Source organism: Malaclemys terrapin, chromosome 2 (assembly GCF_027887155.1).
Source record: "Malaclemys terrapin pileata isolate rMalTer1 chromosome 2, rMalTer1.hap1, whole genome shotgun sequence".
NCBI lineage: Eukaryota > Metazoa > Chordata > Testudines > Emydidae > Malaclemys > Malaclemys terrapin.
In genome coordinates, this window is record NC_071506.1 from 82,511,851 (window position 1) to 82,537,588 (window position 25,738).

The following is a 25,738-nucleotide window of genomic DNA, read 5'->3' on the forward strand; positions in this document are numbered from 1 at the left end:
TTCAGTGGAGAGAGAACTGTTCTTTGAATAGGGTTTTAAAATGTTTGCTTACAAACAATATATTAATAAATATTGTGACATCAAATATTCAATATTTACAGTAATTTAATTGCATGGCAAATTAAAATCCATGTCAATATGTATTCCTTTTAAATGAAAAATTATATGCCTGTATGGTACATTATGTGATTGTTGGTTATCACTTATGATCCCAGTCTTACAAAGACTTAAGCACATGCTCAGCTTCAACCATGTAAGTTGTCCCCATTGCCCTAAATGCTATTACTTGCACGCTTAAAATTAAGCACATACTTAAGACTTTGCAGGACTAGGGCCTAAATCCCTTGTACACCCAGCTAAGATTGAATCAACCGAGTCTGAATGTATATGTAATACATTAATACAAGTATTCTGGCATTCTGTTTCTTCTTCCAGTTGCTTTTACATTTATAATGTACATTAAATTGCTTTTTCTAAATTTGTGATGCACAAATTCTTCTGCTTTTTGCATAGTTTACTTGTAGTTTGCCACTAAAGTAATTTTTTAACAGGGCAATAAATATTTTCATTGGAAAAAAGTTTGTTTTGTCCATTTTACATGTTTGCTTGAACGTCATGTGTAAAATATAATAAAAACTAAAATCCTTATGCTATAATGCACTCAGTCCTAGGCAGAGCTCCGAGTGATTTGTTTCATTTGCTGTGCACACCAAGAGTGGTACATATCCCAAAGAACATTTCCCCATTCTCAGCTGTATTTTTTCCTAACTCTCTTTTCTTTATTTCTAAGTGCACAAAATATTAGTTTCCAATATAATAAAGCTGCACCTTTTTGTTTATATCATATTCTCCTTGTTCACTCCTACTTACCTAAAAAAAAATTAACAATTTTAACCAACAGAAAGGACAGGCTTTTCAAGAGTCCTCTTTATTTCCTTTATTCGGCAAATATATTGTCGGGGAAGGTGAAGTTCTTTCCAGTGCAAGGCCCTATGCACCACTGAAAGGAAGTTAAGCCTTAAACATAGCTAGTACCAATAGGGGCCTAACCCTGAGAAGTGAAGAGCAGCCACAACTCCCATGTGAACTGGCATATCTCAGGACTGGGCTCTAAATAACTAATAATGAAGCTTGTAAATGCTTACCCTCAAATGACTTTGTAAGGCATCAGATATTAAAGCAGAAGTATTTGGGGAATATTCAACTAATCATGACTACCTATTAATGCCCTCACACCTCCGCAATCCAGAACATATCCGCCAACCTAGTATCAACTTGGAGCAGTGTGTTAGTTGCTGTAATTCTGTTCCCCCATTCCTTTTTTAGACATATGTCCAGTACTCCCAGGAATTGAAAAGCTTATAATAAAGTGCTGAAAACAAAGGATATAAAGTTATTAAAATTTAAGGTACTGTATTGCTTTGACAAATTATACAGGGTTGCCAAAGTGTATAGTAAAGGGTTATACAAAGTAAAGTGTTCACTAATGGCTTTTTCAACCCTGAGGCTGACTGAAAAGACCAGCTCCTTATTCTGAATTTGCTATCCATCAATTCATCTCCAAAAAAGAGTAAGAAAAGCACATACAAGAAAGTGAACCACTTTTAATACCAACTAACAGTACTTAAAATATATTAAACCAATTTATTATAAGCATTTTTGTAAGAAAGTATGATGTGCAATGAGGGCAACAAGAAAGGTGAAGAAAGGTGCTTCCAAGAAAGGTGAAGAATAGAGAGAACAGCATTGGATTGTGGATGAGAATATTCTCACAGAGATTTGTTTAATGTAATAAACAAAAGTACAGAAGAATGGCCATGCTGGGTTAGACCAATGGTCCATCTAGCCCAGTATCCTGTCTTCCAACAGTGCCCGGTGCCAGATGTTTCAGAGAGAATGAACACAACAGGGTAATTTATTGAGTGATCCATCTTCTGTTGTCCAATTCCAGTTTCTGGCAGCCAGAGGATATGGGACACCCAAAGCATGGGGAACTGAGTTATACTTTTGTCCTTCACAACATCCTCTGGCAATGAGTTCCACAGGCTGACTATACACTGTATGAAGAAGTACGTCCTTAGTTGTTTTAAATGTGATGTCTATTAATTTCATTGGGCGACCCCTGGTTCTTGTGTTATGTGAGGAAGTAAATAATACTTCCTCACATAAGTATTATGGGGGTCAGACTAGATGATCATAATGGTCCCTTCTGACCTGAAAGTCTATGAGTCTATGAGCTTTTTCATGGGAGGCACATAATGGAGGCCAGAGGAGGCTATGCCTCCCCAAACTCCGCTAATGCTCTCCGCCACAGCCCTGGGGTAGGGCTGTAGTGGGGCTTAGAGCTCCTTCAGGTGGCCAGGGCTCGGGGCGACTTGGGCAGGTGGGCCAGAAGCAGCTCTGGCAGGCACTGGCGCTCAGGGCAGCCCAGGCCAGCCATCTGGGGCTCCTCTGGCCATAGTGGGGGGCTTGGGGCAGATAGCTCAGTGGTTTGAGCATTGGCCTGCTAAACTCAAAGTTGTGAGCTCAATCCTTGAGGGAGCCATTTAGGGCTCTGGGGCAAAAATCTGTCTGGGGATTCATCCTGCTTCAAGGAGGAGGTTGGACTAGATGACCTCCTGAGGCCCCTTCCAACCCTGACATTCTATGATTCTAGTGACAGTGAGGGGACAGGGCCTCAGATGGAAAGGGCAGGGCAGGAGGCTAGCCTCCCAGAATGGGGGGTTCATAGAATCATAGAATATCAGGGTTGGAAGAGACCTCAGGAGGTCATCTAGTCCAACCCCCTGCTCAAAGCAGGACCAATTTCCAACTAAATCACACACCACCCACAATCTCTTTCTTATATCCCAGCTAACTTATACCCCATCATTTTGTATGTATAGTTGGAATTATGCTTTCCAACATGCATTACTTTGCAATACAGAGGGAGGCATCTATTTTCCTCTTTTCTTCATCTGTTTTCAATGCCCTGTAAGTTTCCAAACTTTCTGCTTCCCTGGCTGTCTTGTGTGGTAACATTGTCTTCCTGTGAGTTTTAAGAGAGGGGAACCTTATAACCCTTCTCTGTACTTATTCCTAGACTTGACAGCAATTCTCCCTTTCCATGTCTCTAGATGAACCGAGTCTACTGATTACTGTACTGTACATAAGAAAGTGTCAGATGTTACATACATACAGAAAGGGGACTTCAAATGCATGACAAGGTTGAAATTTCCACAGAGACCTGAAAAGATTCTTGTTACAAAAGGTATGTTTGTAATATCCATAACAAAGAATTTTTGTGCCCAAGGCAAGGGCCGGCTCCAGGCTCTTCAGCAATTCGGCGGCGGGTCCCTGAGTCCCTCTCGGAGGAAAGGACCTGCTGCCGAATTGCCTCCGCTGCTTCATTCATTTTTCGGCAGCAATTCAGCGGCAGGTCGCTGAGTCCCTATCGGAGAGAAGGACCCGTCGCCCAATTGCCACCGAATAATGAATGAAGCGGCGGCAGCAATTGCCGCAGAAGAAGCGGCGGTGGTAGAGCTGCCGCCAAAGTGCCGCCGATCACAGCTTTTTTTTTCCCCTCCGCCCCGCTTGGGCAGTAGAGCTGCGCCCCTCCGCTTTGTGCGCCCAAGGCAAGTGCCTCACTCGCCTTGCCCTTGTTTCGGCACTGGGCATGGGAACAACAATGTAAAACAATTGCCTCTCTAAACAGGGAGGATGTAGTTGTCCTAAACACTTTAAACAACTCTCACAAAGTGGATCAGGAAGGCAATTATGGCAGTCACTTCCTAACCAGCAGAGAGGAACCACCACTATGAAAATATTTTATGCTGAGGATTTTAGCGAAAGTGGTAAAAACATAAATCTAATAATTTCATTGAAATAAATAATGGTCATGGGCTACTGTAGATATACCTGGCTGAGCATCAATTTGAGTTAATGGAAAATCCCAAGGGGAATAATCAGCGCCATAAGACTACATAGGCCATTATCAACTCCAGTTCTAGAGGAAGAATTGAATCTAAATAGGCTTCTTTTTGTTTCACAAAGTAGTTACAGAGAGAGAGAGAGAGAGAGGGGACATCCCCACACACCCCCCTAGGGCTGGGTCCAAGAAGAAACCCACTCCTGGAGTCCCCCCTTTTCCTGGGCTGCTTGGCTGCCCTGCGCCAGGTACAATCACAGATTTTAAAGTGGGGAAGGCCCATGATGATGATCTGCTCTGACCCCCACGCAGAGACTTCCGCAGCCCTGGTGTCCGCGCGAGCAGTGGTCCCTGGGCACCGAGCTATTCAGCTCCCCGCCCCAGGGCCCGCGCTGCAGCCAGGCAGCCAAGCCCCTTTCCTCACGGCCATGGGGGGGACCCAGCCCCCAGCCCTGCCCACACTGAGACACAAGGAGGGCGCGCGGCGCCTCCTCAGCTGGGCGGGCGGAGCGGGGAGTGGAGGGGAGGGGAGGGGAGGGGAAGGAAGGGGGCCGCGCGGGCAGAAACGAGCCAGGACCGGGGCGGGCCCCCAAGGCGCCTTCCGCGCGCGCCCGGCCCTACGATTGGCTGGCGCCTGGCGGGCCGGGGCTGGCGCCAATTCGAAGAGCGGGTCCGGGCGCCAGCCAGCTCCGGCCAGTCCCGCCGCGTCCCGCCATGCCCGAGCAGCAGCGCCCGGCGTCCCCGCCGCACGGGGAGCTGCAGTACCTGGGGCAGGTCGAGCACGTCCTGCAGCGCGGCCACCGGAAGGAGGATCGGACCGGGACCGGCACCATCTCCGCGTTCGGACTGCAGGCGCGGTACAGCCTGAGAGGTGACTGCGCCGACCCGGCCCGCCCCGCCCCAGAGCCACTCTCATGGCGGGGACTTCACGGCCCGCTCCCCGCAGCCGCCCCCTCCACAGAACCCATCCCCCTCCCCAGACCTCCACCCCATGTGCCCCTCCAGTCCCTCACCACATCCCACCAGCTGCCTCCCGGCCTCGTGACTGGCAGATCTACCAAGAGCTTCACATCCCCCCTGAGCTGGCTGCCAACATCCATCTCCTCTTGCCCCCAGACTCCCCACCCCCATTGCTGTTTGCCCCAGTCTTGGCTGCACCACTCCCCCCCCCAACTTGTCATGGGCCTCTGAGGGAGAGGTGCTCAACCCCCTCCTGTTGTCTTCTGGGTGACAGCCTCTATCATTCTTCCAGGGAAGGGGAGGCCATTGTGCCCTGGTCCTTTCCTCTGCTGCCACTGCTGAACTCTGCTCTGGTCTAGACTCCATCTTTATAGGCAGGGATTGTGTGGGGGTAATCCAGATATGGGCAGGTGTAACTCCCACCTACAGGGAAGAGCCTCCAGTTGTCCTACTTCCTTACAGATAAGGTCCCTAAACCCATCTGCGCCTCTCCTTTTTTTTTATTGCCCTAGGTGCGGGGTGGCTGAATCCCCTTGCATCTGTCCCCCATAGTTGTCTTATGGAGAAAAAACAAGAGAAGAGGATAGGCCTGATCCAGGCTAACCTCCTGAGACAGTTTTACCAACACCCTGTCTGTCAAGTATCCTAGGTCTAATTCACCTCCACATTATTAAAGTAGGCTTGACCAGAACTTTATCTCTAGCCTCTGAATTCAACTGCATGTATGCATATTTTACCTTGCCATAGGCTCCTAATTGCTCCCCATGGTTGAGTTTCATGAATGATCCATTTCTAATTAATCTCTGTCTTTATCTGGCAATGTACTTGGCCCCGAAGACCATTTTTTAGGAATAAGGTTGGGTACCTGTGTTCCTTGCCCTAGCAAAGCAGTAGTAGAATTTACACCCATCACTGCATGCTTTGCTGACTATTACAGTGCTGTACTAAGTTCTAAACGAGTGCTCCAATAAAGTAGGCTCTTATTGTGATAGTACATAATGCACAACAGATCAATATCTAAGCTTTAACACTTTTGGTATTTATAAGTGAAAAGCAATCCGTGGTAGTTGATGAGTGAGAATTGACTTTGCTGCTTTGACATTTTAAAACTCTTTTTCAGATCAGTTTCCTTTGCTGACGACAAAACGAGTGTTCTGGAAGGGAGTGCTGGAAGAGCTGCTATGGTTTATCAAGGTATGATGCATGGTTGTTTAAATGTAGTTATGTGCATTGATAGTGCTGTCTATAGAATATATCATACTATGGAGTAGTGTATTTGAAGCACTTACAGAGGTTTCCATTCATACAGGGAATAAACAAGTTATGACATTCTAGTATTTTTCCAACTTATAAATAAGTCCATTGTCTTCAAAACATGTTATTAATTTTGGTTAAGGCACTAGTACAATCTGGTGGGAATGTTGGTTAAATCTTACCTTGCTTCTTTTTAGTGAAATATTGTGAAGTGATGAAGGACTTGTGTACACTAGAAAGTTTTGCTCCTTAAACTATACTGCTGTAGTTAAAATAGGAAAACCCTGTGTGAATGCTTTTATACTGGTATAGCTTATTCCTGTTCTGTAACCAAAATGAGATACTCCAGTATAAGGCACTGGGTGGGTGGTAGGGGTAGCTCAGTGGTTTGAGCGTTGGCTGTTGTGAGTTCAATCCTTGAGGGGGCCATTTAGGGATCTGGGTCAAAAATCTGTCTGGGGCTTGGTCCTTCTTTGAGCAGAGGGTTGGACTAGATGACCTCCTGAGGTCCCTTCCAACCCTGATATTCTATGGTATAACTGCATCTGTCCTAGGCTTTTTACCAATACAACTGTTGGCAAAAAAAACCAACCCCCCCCCCCCCCCCCCCCACACACACACACACTTCTAATAGACACTCACACCTCTAACAAGCATAGCTTATACTGGTAAAAACTGTGTAAACAAGTGCTTAAGATGGTGTGTTGCCCTATAGATGTTCCCTGGTGTGGTTATGAGTAGCATTTGATTAAATGCTGGTACATCGGGACTTGAAAAATCAACTTATCCAGATATCAGTTTATTGAAGAACATTTAAAAAAGAAAAGAAAATGAAGGCTTATCTTTTCAACTGTAAGCACTAGAACCTTTCAAATGTCAACCAGCACAGTGCTGTACTCTGAGACTGTAGATGTGTTTTGGTAGCAGAGAATATTTAAGTCTCTATTCGCTTTCAGTGCTATTTTAAACTCAGGGGATTTGTTTTCTTACTCTCATCTCTAGTTTTTATACAAAGTGGCAGAGTAGAATATGGGAGCCTACCATCTTCTCAATGACTAAACAGAACTTCAGGCTATTTCTAATTGGCATGTCTCAGGAGCATATAATTTAAGCTTCAAGACAACAGAAAAAGCAAGGAAGAGAGAAGGGACTGCGTAACCTTTTTCTCCCAAAATGACTTGTAAGCTAGTTCACAAAGGCTGACAGCAGGTGCATCAGGAGTAGCAGAATTGTACAGACATGGAACAAGTTTTTTTGTTGTTGTTACATTTTGATTGATATAACAACAACAACAAAACCTTGTTTGCTGAAGTGCCTGTGCACAAGCAACTGTATGCGATCACATTTAGCCTTGAACCTCCATTGGCCTACAGTATACAAGGCTAGAGATGAATTAATTAGATGACTAGAGCAGTATAATTCAATTCTCAGTAATATATTGTTTATAACGTAGTTTTATTGTGTGTGCACGTACAGGAGTCAGATCCTGAGGCTTAATCCCCAGACTATAGTATAATTTAGGACCACCATTTAAAATCTAGCTCTTTATCTGGGCAGGTAGAATTGCTTTTGTATTTCTTTCACCATATAGGGTTCAACAAATGCTAAAGAGCTCTCTGCAAAAGGAGTGAAGATTTGGGATGCCAATGGATCACGTAAATTCTTGGATAAACAAGGTTTCACTGACAGAACAGAAGGGGATTTGGGACCAGTGTATGGTTTCCAGTGGAGACACTTTGGAGCTGAATACAAAGATATGAATACAGGTGAGGAAAGTAGATAACTTCAAGAGGGGAAAACTAGAGATTTTATCTCCAGTGCTTAGTGAGACTGACAGGATTACTGTGGTACCTCACTTTCAGGAGGTTATGGAGGCATGGAAAGATTATAATGAGGACATTTATAATGGAAACTGAGAGCCAGAGTAAGTAGATCTTTTTAGGAGGTTATACTGAGCTTTTTGGAAAGCCTACCATTATGAAATAGGCTACTGCCTGCAATACTGCATATTTGTAGAACAGGTGAATCATAGGCAGTACACTGTTCTGCTAATGTGCTGGTATGATCACCTGCAGGTGGGAGGATATTTTGGTTTCCATACCCATTTAGTTCTGAGGCTGCCAGCAAAGGTGCCAATTGTAACAAGACACTTTTTTTTTTAACTACACTAAAATCACTCATTTCAGAGAACTGCTATTATTAATTTGTATAATTAGCACATTAATTTGTGCTGTTTACAGAAAGTATCATTGGAAAATCATGACTCTCCCACGCTTAGCTTTCAGAATGATGTTGGGAGTGGTGAACTAATGTTTTATTCAACCATCAAAAAGTATTTTCTCCATCTAAAAAGGCAAGTAAAAATGTAAAGAAGAACTACAGTACTTCACACTATCAACCTGGGCATAATTTCTTTTTTTAAAGAGAGAGTACTGTTATACCAGAACAATCTCCACATATTCACATGTTGGTATAGGACAAAGAAAAGGCAGGTAGTCAGTCTATTGGATAGCAGGCCAGTAAAAATACAAATGATCAGCACCAAGTAACCAAAATTGTTTTATGGCCCCCTGGCCTCATATTTTATTTGTTCTTCAAATTTCTCTTGGGTTAAGGTACCTTTGATTTCCCATGTAAAGGCTAAGCCTTTGTTTAAAATGATACAGAAATTTATTTAATTGAGGAGGTTTAACAGTTGTCATGATATGAACTAATGGTTTGTAGTATTTTGTTCCCCATTGAAATCTGGCTTTTGTGCATTCCCAAACACAGAACATTAAGGGTGATAAAAATAGCATGTTAGTTCCATTCTATTTAAACTCTGAAGACTCTAAGACCCACTGTCAGATATATAGACAGACCTCTCAATTATTCTCCAAGGTCTCAGCTTTCATTTAAAGTTTTAGCTGCTGTGCTTGAGAAGAAAATGTTCAAACATGGGCCGTGTCTACACTGTGGGCACTATAGCAGCACAGCAACAGCGCTGTAGCTATGCCACTGTAGCTGCAAAGCGTGGCTGCAGACTACAGCGATGGCACGGGGTTTTCCATTGCTGTAGGAACTCCCATCTCCCCAAGCGATGATAGTTAGGTCAACAGAAGCATTCTTTCATCAATCTAACTGTCTATTCTGGGGGTTAGGTTTGCATAGTTACAGCACTCGGGGGGTGTGGATTTTTCACACCTCTGAGTGCCGTAACTATGTTCATGTATATTTTAAATGTAGACCTGGCCTTGGGGTGTAAGGATGCAGACACTTATGTGAGTTTGCAGAGAGAGTGAAAGAATAGCTCTGAGGTATCTATGACCCCATTTCAGCGGGTACTAACCCCGATGCCAGTGATGATGCTTTAAGTGTCAACAATAACTATTTCACATCTCAAAGCATGCAAGAAAAGAGGGGATGGCGACACCACCCTTTCCCAAAGCTTGGAGCACTCCTCTGGGGCCCCAAAAGGACTACCCAGAAGAGAGAGGGGGAAGGCTCAGAAATGTATTAAGGTATAAGCCTTTAACAACCCAAGGTGGGATCAGAAGAGGGCACAATTAGTGTAATTTTCCTGAAGGGTGTGGGCTTGGCTTTCAAAAGTATTTTTTGGGGCAGCTCTAAGCTATTGTCAAAATAACCTTAGGCTGTCTGACTTAGCCCTGGTCTACACTACGAGGTTAGGTCGAATTTAGCCACGTTAGGTCGATTTTATAAACAATGTATCTATACAACCAACCCCGTTCCATCGACATAAAGGGCTCTTAAAATCAACTGCTGTACTCCTCCCCGGCGAAGGGGTAGCACTAAAATCGACCTTGCTGAGTCAATTTGGGGTAGTGCGGACGCAAATCGACATTATTAGCCTCTGGGAGCTATCCCAGAGTGCTCCAATGTGACCACTCTGGACAGCACTTTCAACTCTGATGCACTAGCCAGGTACCCAGGAAAAGCCCCGGGAAATTTTGAATTTCATTTCCCGTTTGGTCAGCGTGGTGAGCTCAGCAGCACAGGTGACCAAGCAGTCCCCCCAGAATCGCAAACGAGCTCCAGCATGGAGCAAACGGGAGACACTGGATCTGATTGCTGTATGGGGAGAAGAATCTGTGCAGGCAGAACTCCGATCAAAAAGAAGAAATGCTAATATATATGCCAAAATCGCAAAGGGCATGATGGACAGAGGCTACAACAGGGACACACAGCAGTGCTGCGTGAAAGTTAAGGAGCTCAGGCAAGCTTACCAAAAGACAAAGGAGGCAAACGGTTGCTCCGGGTCAGAGCCCCATACATGCTGCTTCTATGATCAGCTGCATGGCATTCTAGCGGGGGAACCGTACCACTACCTTACCACTGTTCGTGGGCACCTGCAAGGGGGGAGTCTCACGCAAGAAGGGGGAGAATGCGCAGCAGGCAAGCAGAGAATGTGTTCTCCCTGTCAGCCAGGACCTTTTCATCACCCTGGAGCCAATAGCCTCCCAAGGCGGATTCCTGGACTCTGAAGCTGGAGAAGGCACCTCTGGTGAGTGCACATTTGTAATTGCACTACAGGGTTTAAAAGCAATGTTTAATGTTTGATTTGCCCTGAAGACTTGGGATGCATTAGCGGCCAATACAGCTACTGGAAAAGTCTGTTAACGTGTCTGGGGGTGGGATGGGAATCCTCCAGGGACATCTCCATGAAGCTCTCCTGGAGGTACTCTGAAAGCCTTTGCAGAAGGTTTCTGGGGAGGGCTGCCTTATTTTGTCCTCCATGGTAGGACACTTTACCACGCCAAGCCAGTAACATGTAGTCTGGAATCATTGCAGCTCAAAGCATGGCAGTGAATGGTCCTGGGTTTTGGTCGTATTCAAGCAACATTCAGTCTATATCTTTCTGTGTTAGCCTCAGGAGAGTGATATCATTCATGGTCACCCGGTTGAAATAGGGGAATTTTTGTAAGGGAACAGTAAAAGGACCCCGTTCATGCTGGGCTGTTTGTACTTGTCTAAAAGGGATCATCCCTGAGAATAGCCATGTGGTAGGGGGAGGGGTGAAGGGATCATCCCAGAGAATAGCCACGCAGTGGGGTGGGGGGAGGGGTATGCTGCACATCCACCTGAAAACCGCAGCCCCTCCTTTTAAATGGCAAACCCAACCGGCATTGCTTGCTGTGGGAAAGGAGGGCACTGCAGTTTGAAACCATTCACACATGTTATGAAGGCGGAAGAAGCCAACCTCGTGTACCCTTTGGCTTACCGTAGCTGCTTGGAAACCAAATTCTGTTGCCCAATCATGTGTGATGTGTCACCATACTGGCAGGTGCTCAATACAAAAGGCAACCTTGTACCTAAAGCACATGTGCTGTGAATTGCTTGATTCACTGTGAAAGAGTCTCCCTTTTGTTCTCTTCTTAAATTGTACTCTCCCTTTTTATCCCCCCCGCAGGTGCAAATATTTCTACGCTCCCCCTATCAGCTCCGTCCCAGAGGTTATTGCAGATTAGAAGGCAAAAAAAACCCGCACTTGCAATGACGTTTTCCAAGCTCATGCAGTCCTCCCACACTCTTAGGGCACAGCTGAATGCCTGGAGACATACAGTGACAGAGGCCAGGAAAGCATACAGTGAGCATGATGAGAAGAGGTAGGAGGCAATACTGAGGCGAATGGGGGAGCAAATGGACATGCTCAGGCATCTGGTGGAGCTGCAGGAAAAGCAACAAGAGCACAGACTGCCACTGCATCCACTGTATAACTGCCTGCTCTCCTCCCCAAGTTCCATATCCTCGTCACCCCCAAGAACGCGGGGGGGAGGGGAATGCTCTGGGCACCCAGCCACTCCACTCCAGAGGATGATCCAAGCAACAGAAGGTTATTATTCAAACAGTTTTGATTTGTAGTGTGGCTACAATAAGCAATGTGGCCTTGTCCTCCCCTACTCTCCCACCCCACCCGGGCTATCTTGTCAGTTATCTCAATTTTTTTAATAAATAAAGAAAGAATGCATGGTTTCAAAACAATAGTGACTTTATTTTCTTTGTCAGCTGTGATCGAATTGGGGAGGGTGGTTGGCTTACAGGGAATTAAAATCAACAAAGGGGGCGGGTTTGCATCAAGGAGAAACACACACAACTGTCACACCATAGCCCGGCCAGTCATGAAACTGGTTTTCAAAGCCTCCCAGATGTGCAGCATGCCTAGCTGTGCTCTTCTAATCGCCCTGGTGTCTGGCTTCTCAAAATTGGTGGTCAGGCGATTTGCCTCAACCTCCCACCCCACCATAAACGTTTCCCCCTTACTCTCACAGATATTATGGAGCACACAGCAAGCAGCAATAACAATGGGAATATTGGTTGCGCTGAGGTCTAACCTAGTCAGCAAACAGCACCAGCGAGCTTTTAAACGTCCAAAGACACATTCTACCACCATTTTGCACTTGCTCAGCCTATAGTTGAACTGCTCCTTACTACTGTCCAGGCTGCCTGGGTATGGCTTCATGAGCCATGGGAGCAAGGGGTAGGCTGGGTCTCCAAGGATAACTATTGGCATTTCAACATCCCCAACAGTAATTTTCTGGTCTGGGAAGTAAGTCCCTTCTTGCAGCTGTTCAAACAGCCTGGAGTTCCTAAAGATGCAAACGTCATGCACCTTTCCCAGCCATCCCACGTTGATGTTGGTGAAACGTCCCTTGTGATCCACCAGTGCTTGCAGCACCATTGAGAAGTACCCCTTGCAGTTTACATACTGGCTGCCAAGGTGGTCCAGTGCCAAGATAAGGATATGCATTCCGCCTTCAGCCCCACCACAGTTAGGGAACCCCATTGCAGCAAAGCCATCCACTATGACCTACACATATCCCAGAGTCACTACCCTTGCTAGTAGAAGGTTAGTGATTGCCTTGGCTACTTGGATCACAGCAGCCCCTGCAGTAGATTTGCCCACGCCAAATTGATTCCTGACTGACTGATAGTAGTCAGGCATTGCAAGCTTCCACAGGGCTATCGCCACTTGCTTCTCAACCATCAGGGCAGCTCTCATCTTGGTATTCCTGCGCTTGAGGGCGGGGGAAAGCAACTCACAAAGTTCTAGGAAAGTGGTCTTACGCATACGAAAGTTTCGCAGTCACTGGGAATCATCTCATACCTGCAACGCTATGCGGTCCCACCAGTCTGTGCTTGTTTGTCGGGCCCAGAATTGGCGTTCCACTGTATCAACCTGCCCCACTGCCGCCATGATGCCCCAATTGCCAAATCCCGTGCTTTCAGGAACATCTGTGTCAATGTCCTCCTCACAATCAACCTCGTGCTGGTGGCTCCTAGCCAGGTTCTGCACATACTGCAGGATAATGCACGAGGTGTTTACTATGCTCACAACAGCAGCGGTGAGCTGAGCAGGCTCCATGCTTGCCATGCTATGGGTAACCCAGGAAAAAAGGCACGAAATTACTGTCTGCTGTTGCTTTCACGGGGGGAGGGAGGGGAGACTGATGACATGTACCCAAAACCACCCGCGACAATGTTTTTGCCCCATCAGGCATTGGGAGCTTGACCCAGAATTCCAGTGGGCAGCGGAGACTGCAGGGACTGGGATAGCTACTCACAGTGCACCGCTCTGTGAGTCAATTCTAGCCATGGTACTGAGGACGCACTCCGCCGACTTAATGCGCTTAGTGGGGACATACACAATCAACTGTATAAAATCGCTTTCTAAAGATCGACTTCTATAAAATAGACCTAATTTCGTAGTGTAGACATACCCTTATTTAAATCTTGTTTGGTAACTTTCTTCAGATTACTCAGGCCAAGGAGTGGACCAGCTGCAGAATGTAATCGACACAATCAAAAACAATCCAGATGACAGAAGAATCATCATGTGTGCTTGGAATCCCAAAGGTACAGAAGTGTGTGTGTGTATGTGAAATGAATGTCATTGCACCTTACCAAGTTGCATGCTAAACTATTTCATTGGTGCTCATTTAGTCCTGAAAGCTTGCATAATTACTAGATCCTGTGTCTACAGCCAGCTCTGGTGGTGGTTACATTTTTGCTGCAAGAAAAGGCGAGCTTACACAGCTGATATGTGATTTCATGTTCTATAAATGGTTGGGTGAATTATAACCTGGATTCTCCTGTTTCTCATGATTCTCACTGATGTGAGAGGATATTCAGGCCCCAAAACATCCTGTATGATTTCAAACCTTTTTTGTCTTAGCACATATGGAAATACGTGATTATCACTGCCCTCTACATACAGTCACTATTCAAAGATGCTTTGCAGATAATAAATGTTTTTTTAACTTGTTTTTTAAGAAAGCTCAGAATTGAAAAATATAATCAAGCAGCTGTTTGTTTGTTTGTTTGTTTGTTTTTTACTTTGTATTAAATTATAGGATTATACTAAAACTTGGGAAGGGAGGGAAGAAGAGAACAAAACTTAAAAAAATACAGTGCTCTTTTTCGTTGTTGTTAGAATCTTTTCTGAAGATAGGAGCCTGTTTAAGAACTTTAGGAATTAAAGGTACTCGCCAGCTAGAAGAACGGGAGATGCCAACAAGCTCAAAATGATCCTTTTAGCTGTTTTCCCTGCTATAGTTAAAGAGACAGTTTCCAAAAAGGCATGCTGGGGAAAGGTTCCCGTTAAAGGGCAACTGTACAGTAGGTGGAAAGTTAATAGGGATCAGGTAGGTCAAAGGAGTGTGACACCTGGGCTTAAACTGCAGCAAGGGAGGTTTAGGTTGGACATTAGGAAAACGTTCCTAACTGTCAGGGTGGTTAAACATTGGAATAAACTGCCTAGGGAGGTTGTGGAATCTCCATCTCTGGAGATATTTAAAAGTAGGTGAGATAAATGTCTATCAGGGATGGTCTAGACAGTATTTGGTCCTGCCTTGAGGGCAGGGGACTGGACTCGATGACCTCTCGAGGTCCCTTCCAGTCCTAGAATCTATGAATCTATGATGTCCAGATATCAGTTTAAGATCAACAAAGCCGAAACAGGGTTCTTAATCTTCCCCCCGCAATTCTTCCCTTTTTTCTCAGTCAGTGGACACCATTATCTTCTCTGTCACTTGGCATCTTTAACTTGACCATTTCTCTAGATTCTAACATTCAGGCTGTGTCTAAATCATGGATTCCCTAACTGTGGTGCATCATATATTCCATCAGATCACTTCACAGCCTTTTTTAAAGAAGGTGGTACATGAACCAGTAAGTTTGGGCCCTGCTGGTCTAAATCTTGTTGATCCTTCCGCCTAACGTCTCTATACATCTTCCTTCTCTGTCCACACAGTTCACTCATCTAGTCTCCCATGATTTTGACTCCTGCAACATTCTCTTCTCTGACCTCGACAAATACAGTTTCACCCCGCTTATAGCCATTCAAAATACTTCTGCAAAGATCATTGTCCTAGTTTGTTTGACCATATCACCCTCTTTTGCATCCCTTCTTTCTCCATCGCCTCAAACATAATCTACTTGCCTTTACCGTCAGGGCTCTTCACAGCCTATCCTCATGCTACCTATCTCATACCCTGCCAAGATGTTGACTCCCACTTCCACCTTGCCAGTGACATCAGCCTTTATCACCCACTTGTTCAGTTTTCTAAAAAGTACCTTCATGCTTTCTTCCATTTTGCCCCTCATGCATAGGAAGAGCTACACATAAACATCCAGAAAACCACTTCATTGTCCTCCTTTAAATTCCTCCTTACAACTCTCTTTTGCTGTGATGTCTACACAAATGTGAGAAGAAGTAGGCATATTGTATTAATTTAGATCAGGGATTCTCAAACTGGAACTCCACCGGAGAGGTCCTTTGGGGCCATCTGCCTGTCCCAAGTCAGGATAAAGGAGGAGAGTTGGGCATGGGGCTAGCAACTCCACCCCATAAAAAATTAATTTGCTACAGAAACACCAACAATAGAGATAACAGAGACTTTTAGCCTGGAAAAAGAAGGGCCTTCAACTTGAAGACGCATGACGCTGGGTGGTGAAAGTCGTGAGGAAGCCACTAAGCCGATTACCCTTCTTGCAACTAGGAGGATTACCATCGGTACATGGAATGTAAGGACTATGTACGAGTCAAGAAAGACGGCGCAGGTCGCAGCAGAGATGAGGAGCAACAACCTGACCCTCCTAGGCATTAGCGAGACAAGCTGGACGCAAGCTGGACAGAGACGATTGTTGACAGGAGAGCTGTTGCTGTGTTCCGGACATGAAGAGAGCGCCAGATCCGCTGGCCAGACACCATCAGCAACATCTACCTCTTGGAGAGGACCCGTCAACTTCCAGCAGAGGAAGAAATTAGAAGGAGGCTGGATAGGACACACACTACGCAAGCAGCCAACCAACATCACTAGACAGGCATTGCGGTGGAACCCCCAAGGCAAGCGGAAAAGAGGCCGTCCAAGAAAAACCTGGTGACGCGACCTTCAGGCTGATAGCATAAAAATGGGTTATACGTGGAACCAGTTAGAGCAAATGGCCCAGGATAGAGGACTCTGGAGGTCTGTGGTTGGCGGCCCATACTCCGATTGGGGTGACGGGCACGAGTGAGTGATTCTCAAACTGGGGGTCAGGACCCCTCAGGGGGTCGCGAGGTTATTACATGGGGGGTCGTGAGCTGTCAGCCTCCACCCCAAACCGTGCTTTGCATCCAGCATTTATAGTGGAGTTAAATATATTTTTAAAAAATTGTTTTTCATTTATAAGGGGGTCGCACTCAGAGGCTTGCTATGTGAAAGGGGTCACCGGTACAAAAGTTTGAGAACTACTGATTTAGATGGAATAAATGGGCCCAAAGAGCTAGTGGTGTTAACATGACCCAGAAACTGTTCAACCTTACAGTTTTAAAGAGGTTTGGTATACAGAGATTGCAGCTTGCTTGTATCAAGGCAAATGCACCATTAAAAATCTTTGTAACCTTTTTATTAAAGATACAGAAAAGAAGGAAAAATAGTTAAAGCATTTGAAATGTAAAGTAGTAAATAAGGCTTCCATTTTAACATCCCTTGTTTCCTGTCCCTTTAGCTGGAGAGAGCTGTTAAACACGAGGGTTTTCCTTCTAACAGCCTCTTTGATGGTGATAGCCATCTTTTTTTGGGGGGGAGGTGGGGGAGGTGGAGAAGTTAGTTGAAATGGGCTGGAGCTGTTGTTAACACTGTTGGTGAAATCCAATCCTGTTTCCTAGAAAACAAAACAAGACAAACGCTCAAGAGGGGAGAGAAAAGAACAAGGATAGAAAATGGAGTTCTGTCTCTAGTGTTGACTTTTACTTGCAAGTTCGCTGCTGGAGAAAGGCACAGCACATGGTCTTATCAACCATTCCAAGACCTGACAAATTTATTCCAGCATCAAGCAGTTTAGGTGATTGCTTTTAGCTGCCTCTCTGGTCACAGGCTTACAGCAGTGTTGCAAAATATGCAGTTTTGACCAGTGAAACCAGAGTCTTATTAGACAGAAGAAAAAAGGAAACGGATTTCCAGTCCCACAGTCTTCTTGTTTACCAGGCATGAGGTTAACACAGTCCTTGAGTTATATCAGTAGGCCTTTTTGTTTGGACTAATTGTCTTTCTGTTTTCCTTTTGCATCTTTTCTCATCAACATTTGTTGTAATAGGTTATTATAACATTTTTAGGAACTTTCACTTTTCACATGTAAGCTCACAATTAGGGTAATAATTGGGCAATAAATTTACAGCAGGTGGCAGGAGTGCTCTGACTGCTGCTTATCATGCTGATCAGTATTGTCTCATTGTTCCCATGTGCTCCCTCGTTTGTCTCTGTCCACCTGTTACTTTTTGTCTTATACTCTCTGAAGCAGTGGATGTTCCCCCCCCCGTCTGTGTAGTGCTGGTTCATGATGGATTCTGAGGTGCTATTGCAATACAAAGAATAAAAATTAGAGGCAGGAACTTGTTTAAGAAGGAAAACAGGCTGAATGACCAAAGCCCTGAATGCTGCAAACACTTGACACGTGCTTAATTTTATTCATGAGAATAATCTCATAAGATCAATAGGACTAATTATGTGAGTAAAATTAAGCATGTGCATAAGTCTTTGCAGTATGAGGGCCTAAAACCTTTTTTCCAGTGGAATTTCTAGATGTGATTTTCCTCTGTCCACCAACCCAGTTACTGTTAACAATAGCAGTTACATAATCAAGCAATTAATATCTGGTAGTGGTAATAGCAGGATTTAAAAAATATGAATAGTAAAAGCAATAGAACTACAATATGTGGTTCAATCTTGCTATTTGATGTATTTATGCATATTTATTTCTATATACATATGTATATTTTTTCTGCTCTTTCATGGTGTCTTAATACTGTTTTTTTTTTCCCCCTTCCCCTCTTCCTGTTTTGCATCTCCTTAGATATTTCACTAATGGCTTTGCCTCCTTGCCATGCTCTGTGCCAGTTTTATGTTCTAAATGGTGAACTGTCTTGCCAGTTGTATCAGAGATCTGGAGACATGGGACTGGGGGTGCCTTTCAATATCGCCAGCTATTCACTGCTCACATATATGATTGCCCATGTCACAGGCCTGAAGGTATAGTATCCTTCTGCTTAGATATTTATAGTTTGAACAGAGGACTAAAACATTAAACATTTATGTAGGAAGAATTGGAAAGAACACAACATTCAAAAGTTTAGATATGTACAGGAACGGGCTCTGTAGATGAATTGTATTTATGTATGTGTTAGTGGGGTGGCCTGCACTATAAGAACTCTACAAATGTCATAATGATCACTTATATCAAAGAATCTCCAAATCTTGTGGAAAATAATTGTCAAAATTAAGATGTGTCCTGGCTTATTTCACCAGTTTATTTACCAAAAATCTGAGTTGAGCACATTTCCTTCTGGTGACAATGAAAAATGCCATAGGGTGTCTTTTTGTGCTACTGAAACAGCTATCTTCAAGGTACTACCAACTTCCAGCCATTAGAAATGTCATAGCTTTTTTTTTAATTGGACTAGATAGAGAATTAACTCTCTGGTTGCTGTCAGATTCCAATTTGCATATTGTGATCTGCCTACCTAAATTCCTGCTATGGTTTCAATTGGATATTTTTCACTTCTGACTGTAAATGGTTGTGTGGTACTGCTCTTTTCTGTTAGCCACCTGTTGTCTTTCACCAAAGATAGCTGCATTCTTGTGACTTGGTAGAGCAGAGATTTGTTAAATTTAAATACATTACAGTCTTTCTATCTTCTAAAAGCTGACTTCCTCACTTCTTAAAGATTCTGTGAGATTTTGACCCCCCTCCTGGTGCTATGATCAGGAGTTGCTGCTTCCATTTTTAGCATTGAGGAGAGGAGATAAAATGGGTGAGTGGAGAAAATCATGCTTTATAATAAGTAAGGACTTAGTGTAAGTTTTATATCAGGCAATTAAAGTAAATGAAGTTTGATGTCTCCTTCACAACTTCATTTAACTATTATATCTCCTCTTAAAGCAATCTTAAATCTCCACTTTTTGTGGGAGAGATCTGCAGTAAAGAACATAAACTCATATAAGACTTGTGAATTTTTGCATAACAGTAAACACTGCAATAACACTACAGACAAATTAAGTAAATAGCTCTGCTTTTACGATCCAGTATTTCATCACATGCTATGGCTAAGAATACTGCAGCAAAATAGTGCAGATACTTGCAGCAGCAGTAAACTTTAAGCACTAGACCTAAACCAATGATGATGGTAAATTGTCAGGCAATGATATGCATTTTGTGTGACTTAAGCCAGGGCGCTAGATGCCTTTGCCATAAGTGAAAGAAATGTTAATGCAGACAAACCAACCTGTCAACGTTCCCAGTTAGAAAAAATACCAGCCCTTTTCCAAATGTGAGGATAGCTGCAATTTGTAGCATGCCAGGAAGGCCAACAGATGTGGGCTATTTCAGATCAAGAGGCTGGGAAGAGAATTCCAAAGTTCAGGGCTCATTACAGAAAACATCCCGCTAGCAGCTCTGTTTTAAACCAAGAAGACTGGCTTTCAAGTGCTTCTGCATACCATAACTGTGGCAACAGTGAGGCATGTTTCTCAGCTAGGCAGGTTCAAAGCCATTTTGAATATGTCTACATTGCTGCTGGGAACATGCCTCCCAGCGTGGGTGGACAGACTTGTGCCATCTCTGCTCAAGCTAGTGCACTAAAAATAGCATTGTAGCATGGGTGGTGGCTCCAGCTGGCTGCCCAAGTCCAAGCCCATCTGAGCTCAGGTGGCTAGCCGGAGCCACTGTCTTTTCCACAATAATCGTTCTGCTAGTTTTAGCATGCTAGTGAGAGTCTGTCTACCTGGGCTAGGAGGCAGACTCCCAGATTTAGTGTAGACATACCCTTAGGGCTTCAATTTGTCAGGATAGATCATGGTGCACTGGTTTCATGTGATCCTGCAAGGAACTCCTTTTAATGAGTTGCTTTGGTTTCTTAACAGAATTAAGTGCCACCGTATACATTACAGTATTCTAATCTTGAGCTAGAAGCATGGATCACTGTAGCACTGTTAATACTTGCAACCTATCACTTCAAGGTAGATGGAGACGGCTGTATTTTTCACTACCCCCATCTCCTTCCACTGGTGTTAACAGATAAATGAGTGCTCAGCTGCAAAATCTTTGTTGTAGAATTTCATATTCTGCTTAGAGTAGCTTAAAATAATGATCGGTTACTTTAGGGAAAGACAATATTTGAACTTGTAAGAAAACAGCTTATCGAGACAATCTGTTGCAGGAGCTATGCTTCAGCAACAGTGGTGCTGGGAACCTCTGGCACAAGCATTGCAGTGTCATACAGTTCTGAAATGTGCTACCCTGTTTGGGTGAAGACTTTATTTTTTTCCTCTTTTTCTTCAGCCTGGTGAATTCATACACACACTAGGAGATGCTCATATATATCTGAATCATGTTGAACCTTTGAAAATTCAAGTAAGTATCCATGGTGACTGGAGCCTGGCTATCTTTTTGATATATATCTACCACAGCTGGTTGAATAACTGATGGTAATTCTGCATTTTTAGATCTAGTACTTTCATTGTAAATACTATGTTCATTTGCATTGCTGATCCTCTGATTTCTTCTCCACTTGTAACCCTTTACCTATGTTCAACTCTGGTTACAAGTGAAAACACTGTAGAATTTTGATCGAATTAACCACTCGATTGGTCCAAGTTAGTATACATCTCTCTGCAAGTCAAAGATGCAAGAATTTGTACTCTAATCTCTATCATTATTGTTACAAAATATTAGTGTCCTTATACTTGTCTTATCACAACAAAACTATAACTGACTAAACAAATAAAATGCACTTTGATGCATTATATAATCAGTTTGCAAACCAGTAATTCTTAGTGGGTATTCTTCTGAATGATAAGGCTCTACTGTACTTTTTTTTGGTCTCTGACAGAGACTTGTTCACTTCATATCAATCTTTCCACCGTCTTCACACAAATATCTACATACTATGATAGGACAGAGAATGTTATGGCAGGTGAGGTCTACCTAACCAAAAGAGCTGTCTAAGTAATCAATTTTCACTGTGCACTGTTTTTTACTTTTGAGCACTAATCTTGTACAAATGTAAGTCAAACTCTCTTTAATTTCAGCTTCAGAGGGAACCACGACCTTTCCCAAAACTCAAAATTCTTCGTAAAATTGAAAATATCAGTGACTTCAAAGTAGATGACTTTCAGATTGAAGACTATAACCCACATCCAGCTATTAAAATGGAGATGGCTGTTTAATGCACTTAACTTTTTAAACATGATAGGAGTCTGTTTCATAAGTATGTTACCTTCTCTGTACTTAAGCTCAATACGATGCTCTTCAATGTTGCTAAAACAGTTAAATAACTTTGAAAGGGGTCCTGTTCTAGACCACGGACTGTTCAGAAGCAGGTTAACAGTTGTGAAGTACCTTTAATGAGAAATGTATGTTAGGTTGCCTTCCTGCAGGTGTCATTGAACCAAATCTTGGTGTAAAAGAAAAAATGAGCACTGTTTACTAGTCAGTCTTTGAGTTCAGAGATCTCTGTTGGAACGTGACTCTGGGCTGTATATTTCTACTGTCTATAAATCATTCAGGAATTGGCTGGAGCCCCCCTTAAGTTGTTACGGGGTTTAAGTTAACATTTCAAGCTTTTCCTTGTTCTGCACTGTAGCCTGAGCAGTGAGAAGTGTTTAGTCTTATTCTGTATTAGTTACTTACCCTTAAGTATTTAAACAAAACACTTGTTATAGCAGGATTTTTTTAAGCTTGAAAAGTAGTGATAAGAATGTTTAATAAACTTGTATAAATATTTTTAATAGTGTTTGGAAAGTGTGTTGTATCTTTTTAAGGTCTAGTACTGAATTTGTGCTTGTAACACTAGTATCAAGTAAAGCAAGGTAACTTTCAGAGGATTTTGAGATTTCAAAGGTTTAGCATTGTTCAATTTCAGAACAAAAATCAAAACATTAACTCTCCTAATTGGACCGGGGGCTGTGAAAGTTCTGACTCACAGGCAGGGTACTTGGTGGATTACACTAAAGCTGGGGACTGCAGGCTCCCAAATGCTGCGCTCCCCCTTGGCAGGCTGTTAAGGTGGTGGGCAGGTGAGCAAATTGTCAAGAAGCCAGGCAGGCTTCCCACAGAAGTTTGTTGGACACAGATTTCAATTTTGATGAATTGGCAAATGTCTAGTCACAAGTCTTGATACAAATAAAGCATAACACCTAGCTCTGTCAACTCTACCCCCGCTATAGGTGACATCAGGGCCCGTTCTGGTCCTTTCATGATGCTGCCTATCTTACCAAGCCATGGTAGTTTATGTACACACGGTGGCTGAGTAAAAACTTTTGTATTTTCATTAAGGCCCAAACTTACAAACACACAATCAATAGGACAACTCTGAATAGCTCTATACCTAACATCAGAGGGGTAGCAGTGTTAGTCTGAATCTGTAAAAAGCAACAGAGGGTCCTGTGGCACCTTTAAGACTAACAGAAGTATTGGAGCATAAGCTTTCGTGGGTAAGAAACTCACTTCTTCAGATGCAAAAGTTCTTCTTCTTCTTGCATCTGAAGAAGTGAGGTTCTTACCCACAAAAGCTTATGCTCCCAATACTTCTGTTAGTCTCAAAGGTGCCACAGGACCCTCTGTTGCTCTATACCTAACATGCATCTGAAGTGGTTTTTTAACCCACGAAAGCTTATGCCAAATAAACGTTAGTCTTTAAGGTGCCACTGGACACCTCATTGTTTCTGTACTTGCAACAGCTTTTGGTTCCACAACATAACCAATATGAAGTTTTGTATATGATTAGGACAAGAGTAGACAGCAAGGAATTTTATTTTAAATCTCTAAATTCAAATACTTTAGTATAGTGTGAGAAAATCCCTTGGAACAATTTACCAAGGGTCATATTGGATGCTCCAGTTCAAAAGGAATTACTTTGGGGAAATTCTAAGGCTTGTATTATGCAGGAGGTCAGATTAGATGATCACAGTGGTCCCTTCTGCCCTTGGAATCTATGAAAACAGATACTGCAAAGTTACTGATTTGTAGATTAGTTCTAGAAATTCAGTTCATAGCCCATCCACTAGTTACACTAAAGTACAACTTTGCTGGAATAGAGGCCCCCATCATTTCTTTAAACTAAACATCCTGAACTAAGTGTTATGTTAATTCCTGGAGGTTTTTGCCTGGTTATACAAAAGCATCTACTGGCAGCTGAAATCTTGTATCATCACCTAACAATAGTGTGTGAACAGCTTGGGAAATTTAATCTGCAGCCTGAAAATTATCAGGGTTAGGCTTAATGCAGTTGTTTTTTATGGCTTAGAAAGGATCTTCTGCCAAACTTCTCCCTGTGGAAACTGGTATTTCCTTGCAGACTCTTCTTTCATTTCAGTGGAATATCCAGCATCCTACAAGATTAAAATAATTTTTTTTTTTACTATTTATAAAGTGATACTAGCTCTAGTCCCCTCTTCATTCAAATAACTCAAGTGCTGTCATGCAATTGGAGAATAATTATGGTAATCTCTGCTGCTGGGGATCATGCCAGGCTCATTTGTAATGCAAAAGGTATCAGCTGTAACTAGTGTTAATCTCCTAACGCCTGATGCAAATGTTAAATGGAAAACTAGAGTTCTGAAAAGTCCGGGCTGAACAGAATTATAGTTAGACAATAATCTTTAGTTTTGGAATATGAGTTTCAGTGAAAAACAGAATATTTTAAAGCATTTCCAGTGGATTGTCCTCCCTCATGCCCTCTTCTCCAGCTGGACAGAGAAGTATTAATACTTTTTTACCTAAATTGGATAGCCCAGCAATGCAGATATATTAAACATCACTAACTAGAGAATTGCTTTGGATTGAGGTTTTAAGCCAGGGTCACTCCACTTCCTGAAGCATGTGTACTGGAATGTACACCTTTCATTTAACAGTTCTGAACCGCCAAACCTAGGCAATAGTTTAGTCTAATAGTACATCTTCAACTTTTTCATTCTGCAGATGACTTTGTAAGAGAGCCTTTCACACGCAATCTTAGTCTTAAACTGCTTGTAATTAAGATGCTTTCTTTACTAGGCCACTTAAGTAATTATCTCATAGCATACCTGAGGTGGTACATAGGAAGCTTTCTTGATTATGGCAGGATATTTGAAGTGTTCATGCAAATGATCTACATACTCACACATCCTGCAAGAAAGAGGAGGGATTGTTTTCAGTTTTACCTAATCTTGTACTTATTCATGGCTATTATCCCTGACAAGGAAACAAGGTTTGGGTAAAAGTTGGACTGATATTTGTATCCCAATTATCAGCAAATTAGGAGACTTCCTTTTAGAAGCAGAAACTACTGCTACATAGTGCTTCATATTGATAAACTGGAATCTGCTTGGCATTTTAGCCTAGTGAGGACTGGTGGTCTCAATAAAATAAGCCAGAACAAGAATACAGGGCAGATGATGGGCCCTTTGGGCAGAATGTAGGGTTCGGAGAGCAAGATATAAACTTCGTTTTTCAATACAGACAGAGATGAGTAAAATTATACAGAAGAGCTGTGTTTACTGATTGTGGATTTTCCAAAGTACAACAAAAGCTTGATTCTTATGCTAGCCCACGTGGATACAGAATGAACAAGACTATTTTCTGCAGCCAGGGAAGTCACTAATGAGGGCAGCTGAAGGGCTGGGTCTGCTCCTTAGTTTATGAATTACCACGAACATTGCTGTGGCTGTAAACCAGCAAAATTTACCAAACATGGTCTAAGGCAATTTTAAATGATACTGCTTCAGAGACAAGGAAGATCAAAACAAGAGGAATGGTTTGATACAGCTGATTTAAAATGTGAGCAAAAGGTGAAGCTACAATATTTGACTTTAATATTTGCAAGACAACTAGTGTGAGGAACAGGAATATACAGCCAACAGGAGAGATTCAGGAAATTTGTGTTTGCAATAATGTGAAAAAATTGTTCATTGCTCACAAAGAAGGCTAATACGATCTGAAGCGGATATTAAACAAGCCAAGGGAAGTTGTTAGATCCTTTGGGGAAGCTACACCTAGAACACTATTCAACTTAGAGCAGGGAGCTAATCCTTTGGTCATGCATGTGTTGGCCTGCCATTGTAGTTATTGGGGGAGGAGGGGTTGTAGGAGTGAGAGAGAGAT

General features: G+C 43.1%; 2 protein-coding genes across 5 annotated transcripts in view; one reads left to right on the plus strand and one right to left on the minus strand.

Annotated features, from left to right (window-relative positions):
- Window positions 1-4,551: 4,551 nt before the first annotated feature.
- TYMS (thymidylate synthetase) lies at window positions 4,552-22,386 on the plus strand. The gene is made up of 7 exons (XM_054017898.1): window positions 4,552-4,778; window positions 5,988-6,061; window positions 7,713-7,887; window positions 13,874-13,975; window positions 18,455-18,630; window positions 20,939-21,010; window positions 21,688-22,386. Exons 1-7 carry the CDS (start codon window positions 4,622-4,624, stop codon window positions 21,823-21,825), a joined length of 894 nt encoding a protein of 297 aa, XP_053873873.1. The 5' UTR covers window positions 4,552-4,621; the 3' UTR covers window positions 21,826-22,386.
- ENOSF1 (enolase superfamily member 1) overlaps window positions 17,115-25,738 on the minus strand; it is a 28,255-nt gene continuing 19,631 nt past the window's right edge. Inside the window, exons 15-16 of one of the 4 annotated variants that reach the window (XM_054017893.1) lie at window positions 24,682-24,763; window positions 23,393-23,988 (exon numbers count right to left, since the gene is read on the minus strand). In XM_054017893.1, coding sequence (XP_053873868.1) covers window positions 23,893-23,988; window positions 24,682-24,763 — 178 coding nt within the window. In that variant the 3' untranslated portion in view covers window positions 23,393-23,892. Of the gene's footprint in view, window positions 17,267-23,392; window positions 23,989-24,681; window positions 24,764-25,738 lie in introns of those variants that run through there. The other 3 variants (XM_054017894.1, XM_054017896.1, XM_054017895.1) reach the window with 3 other exon arrangements.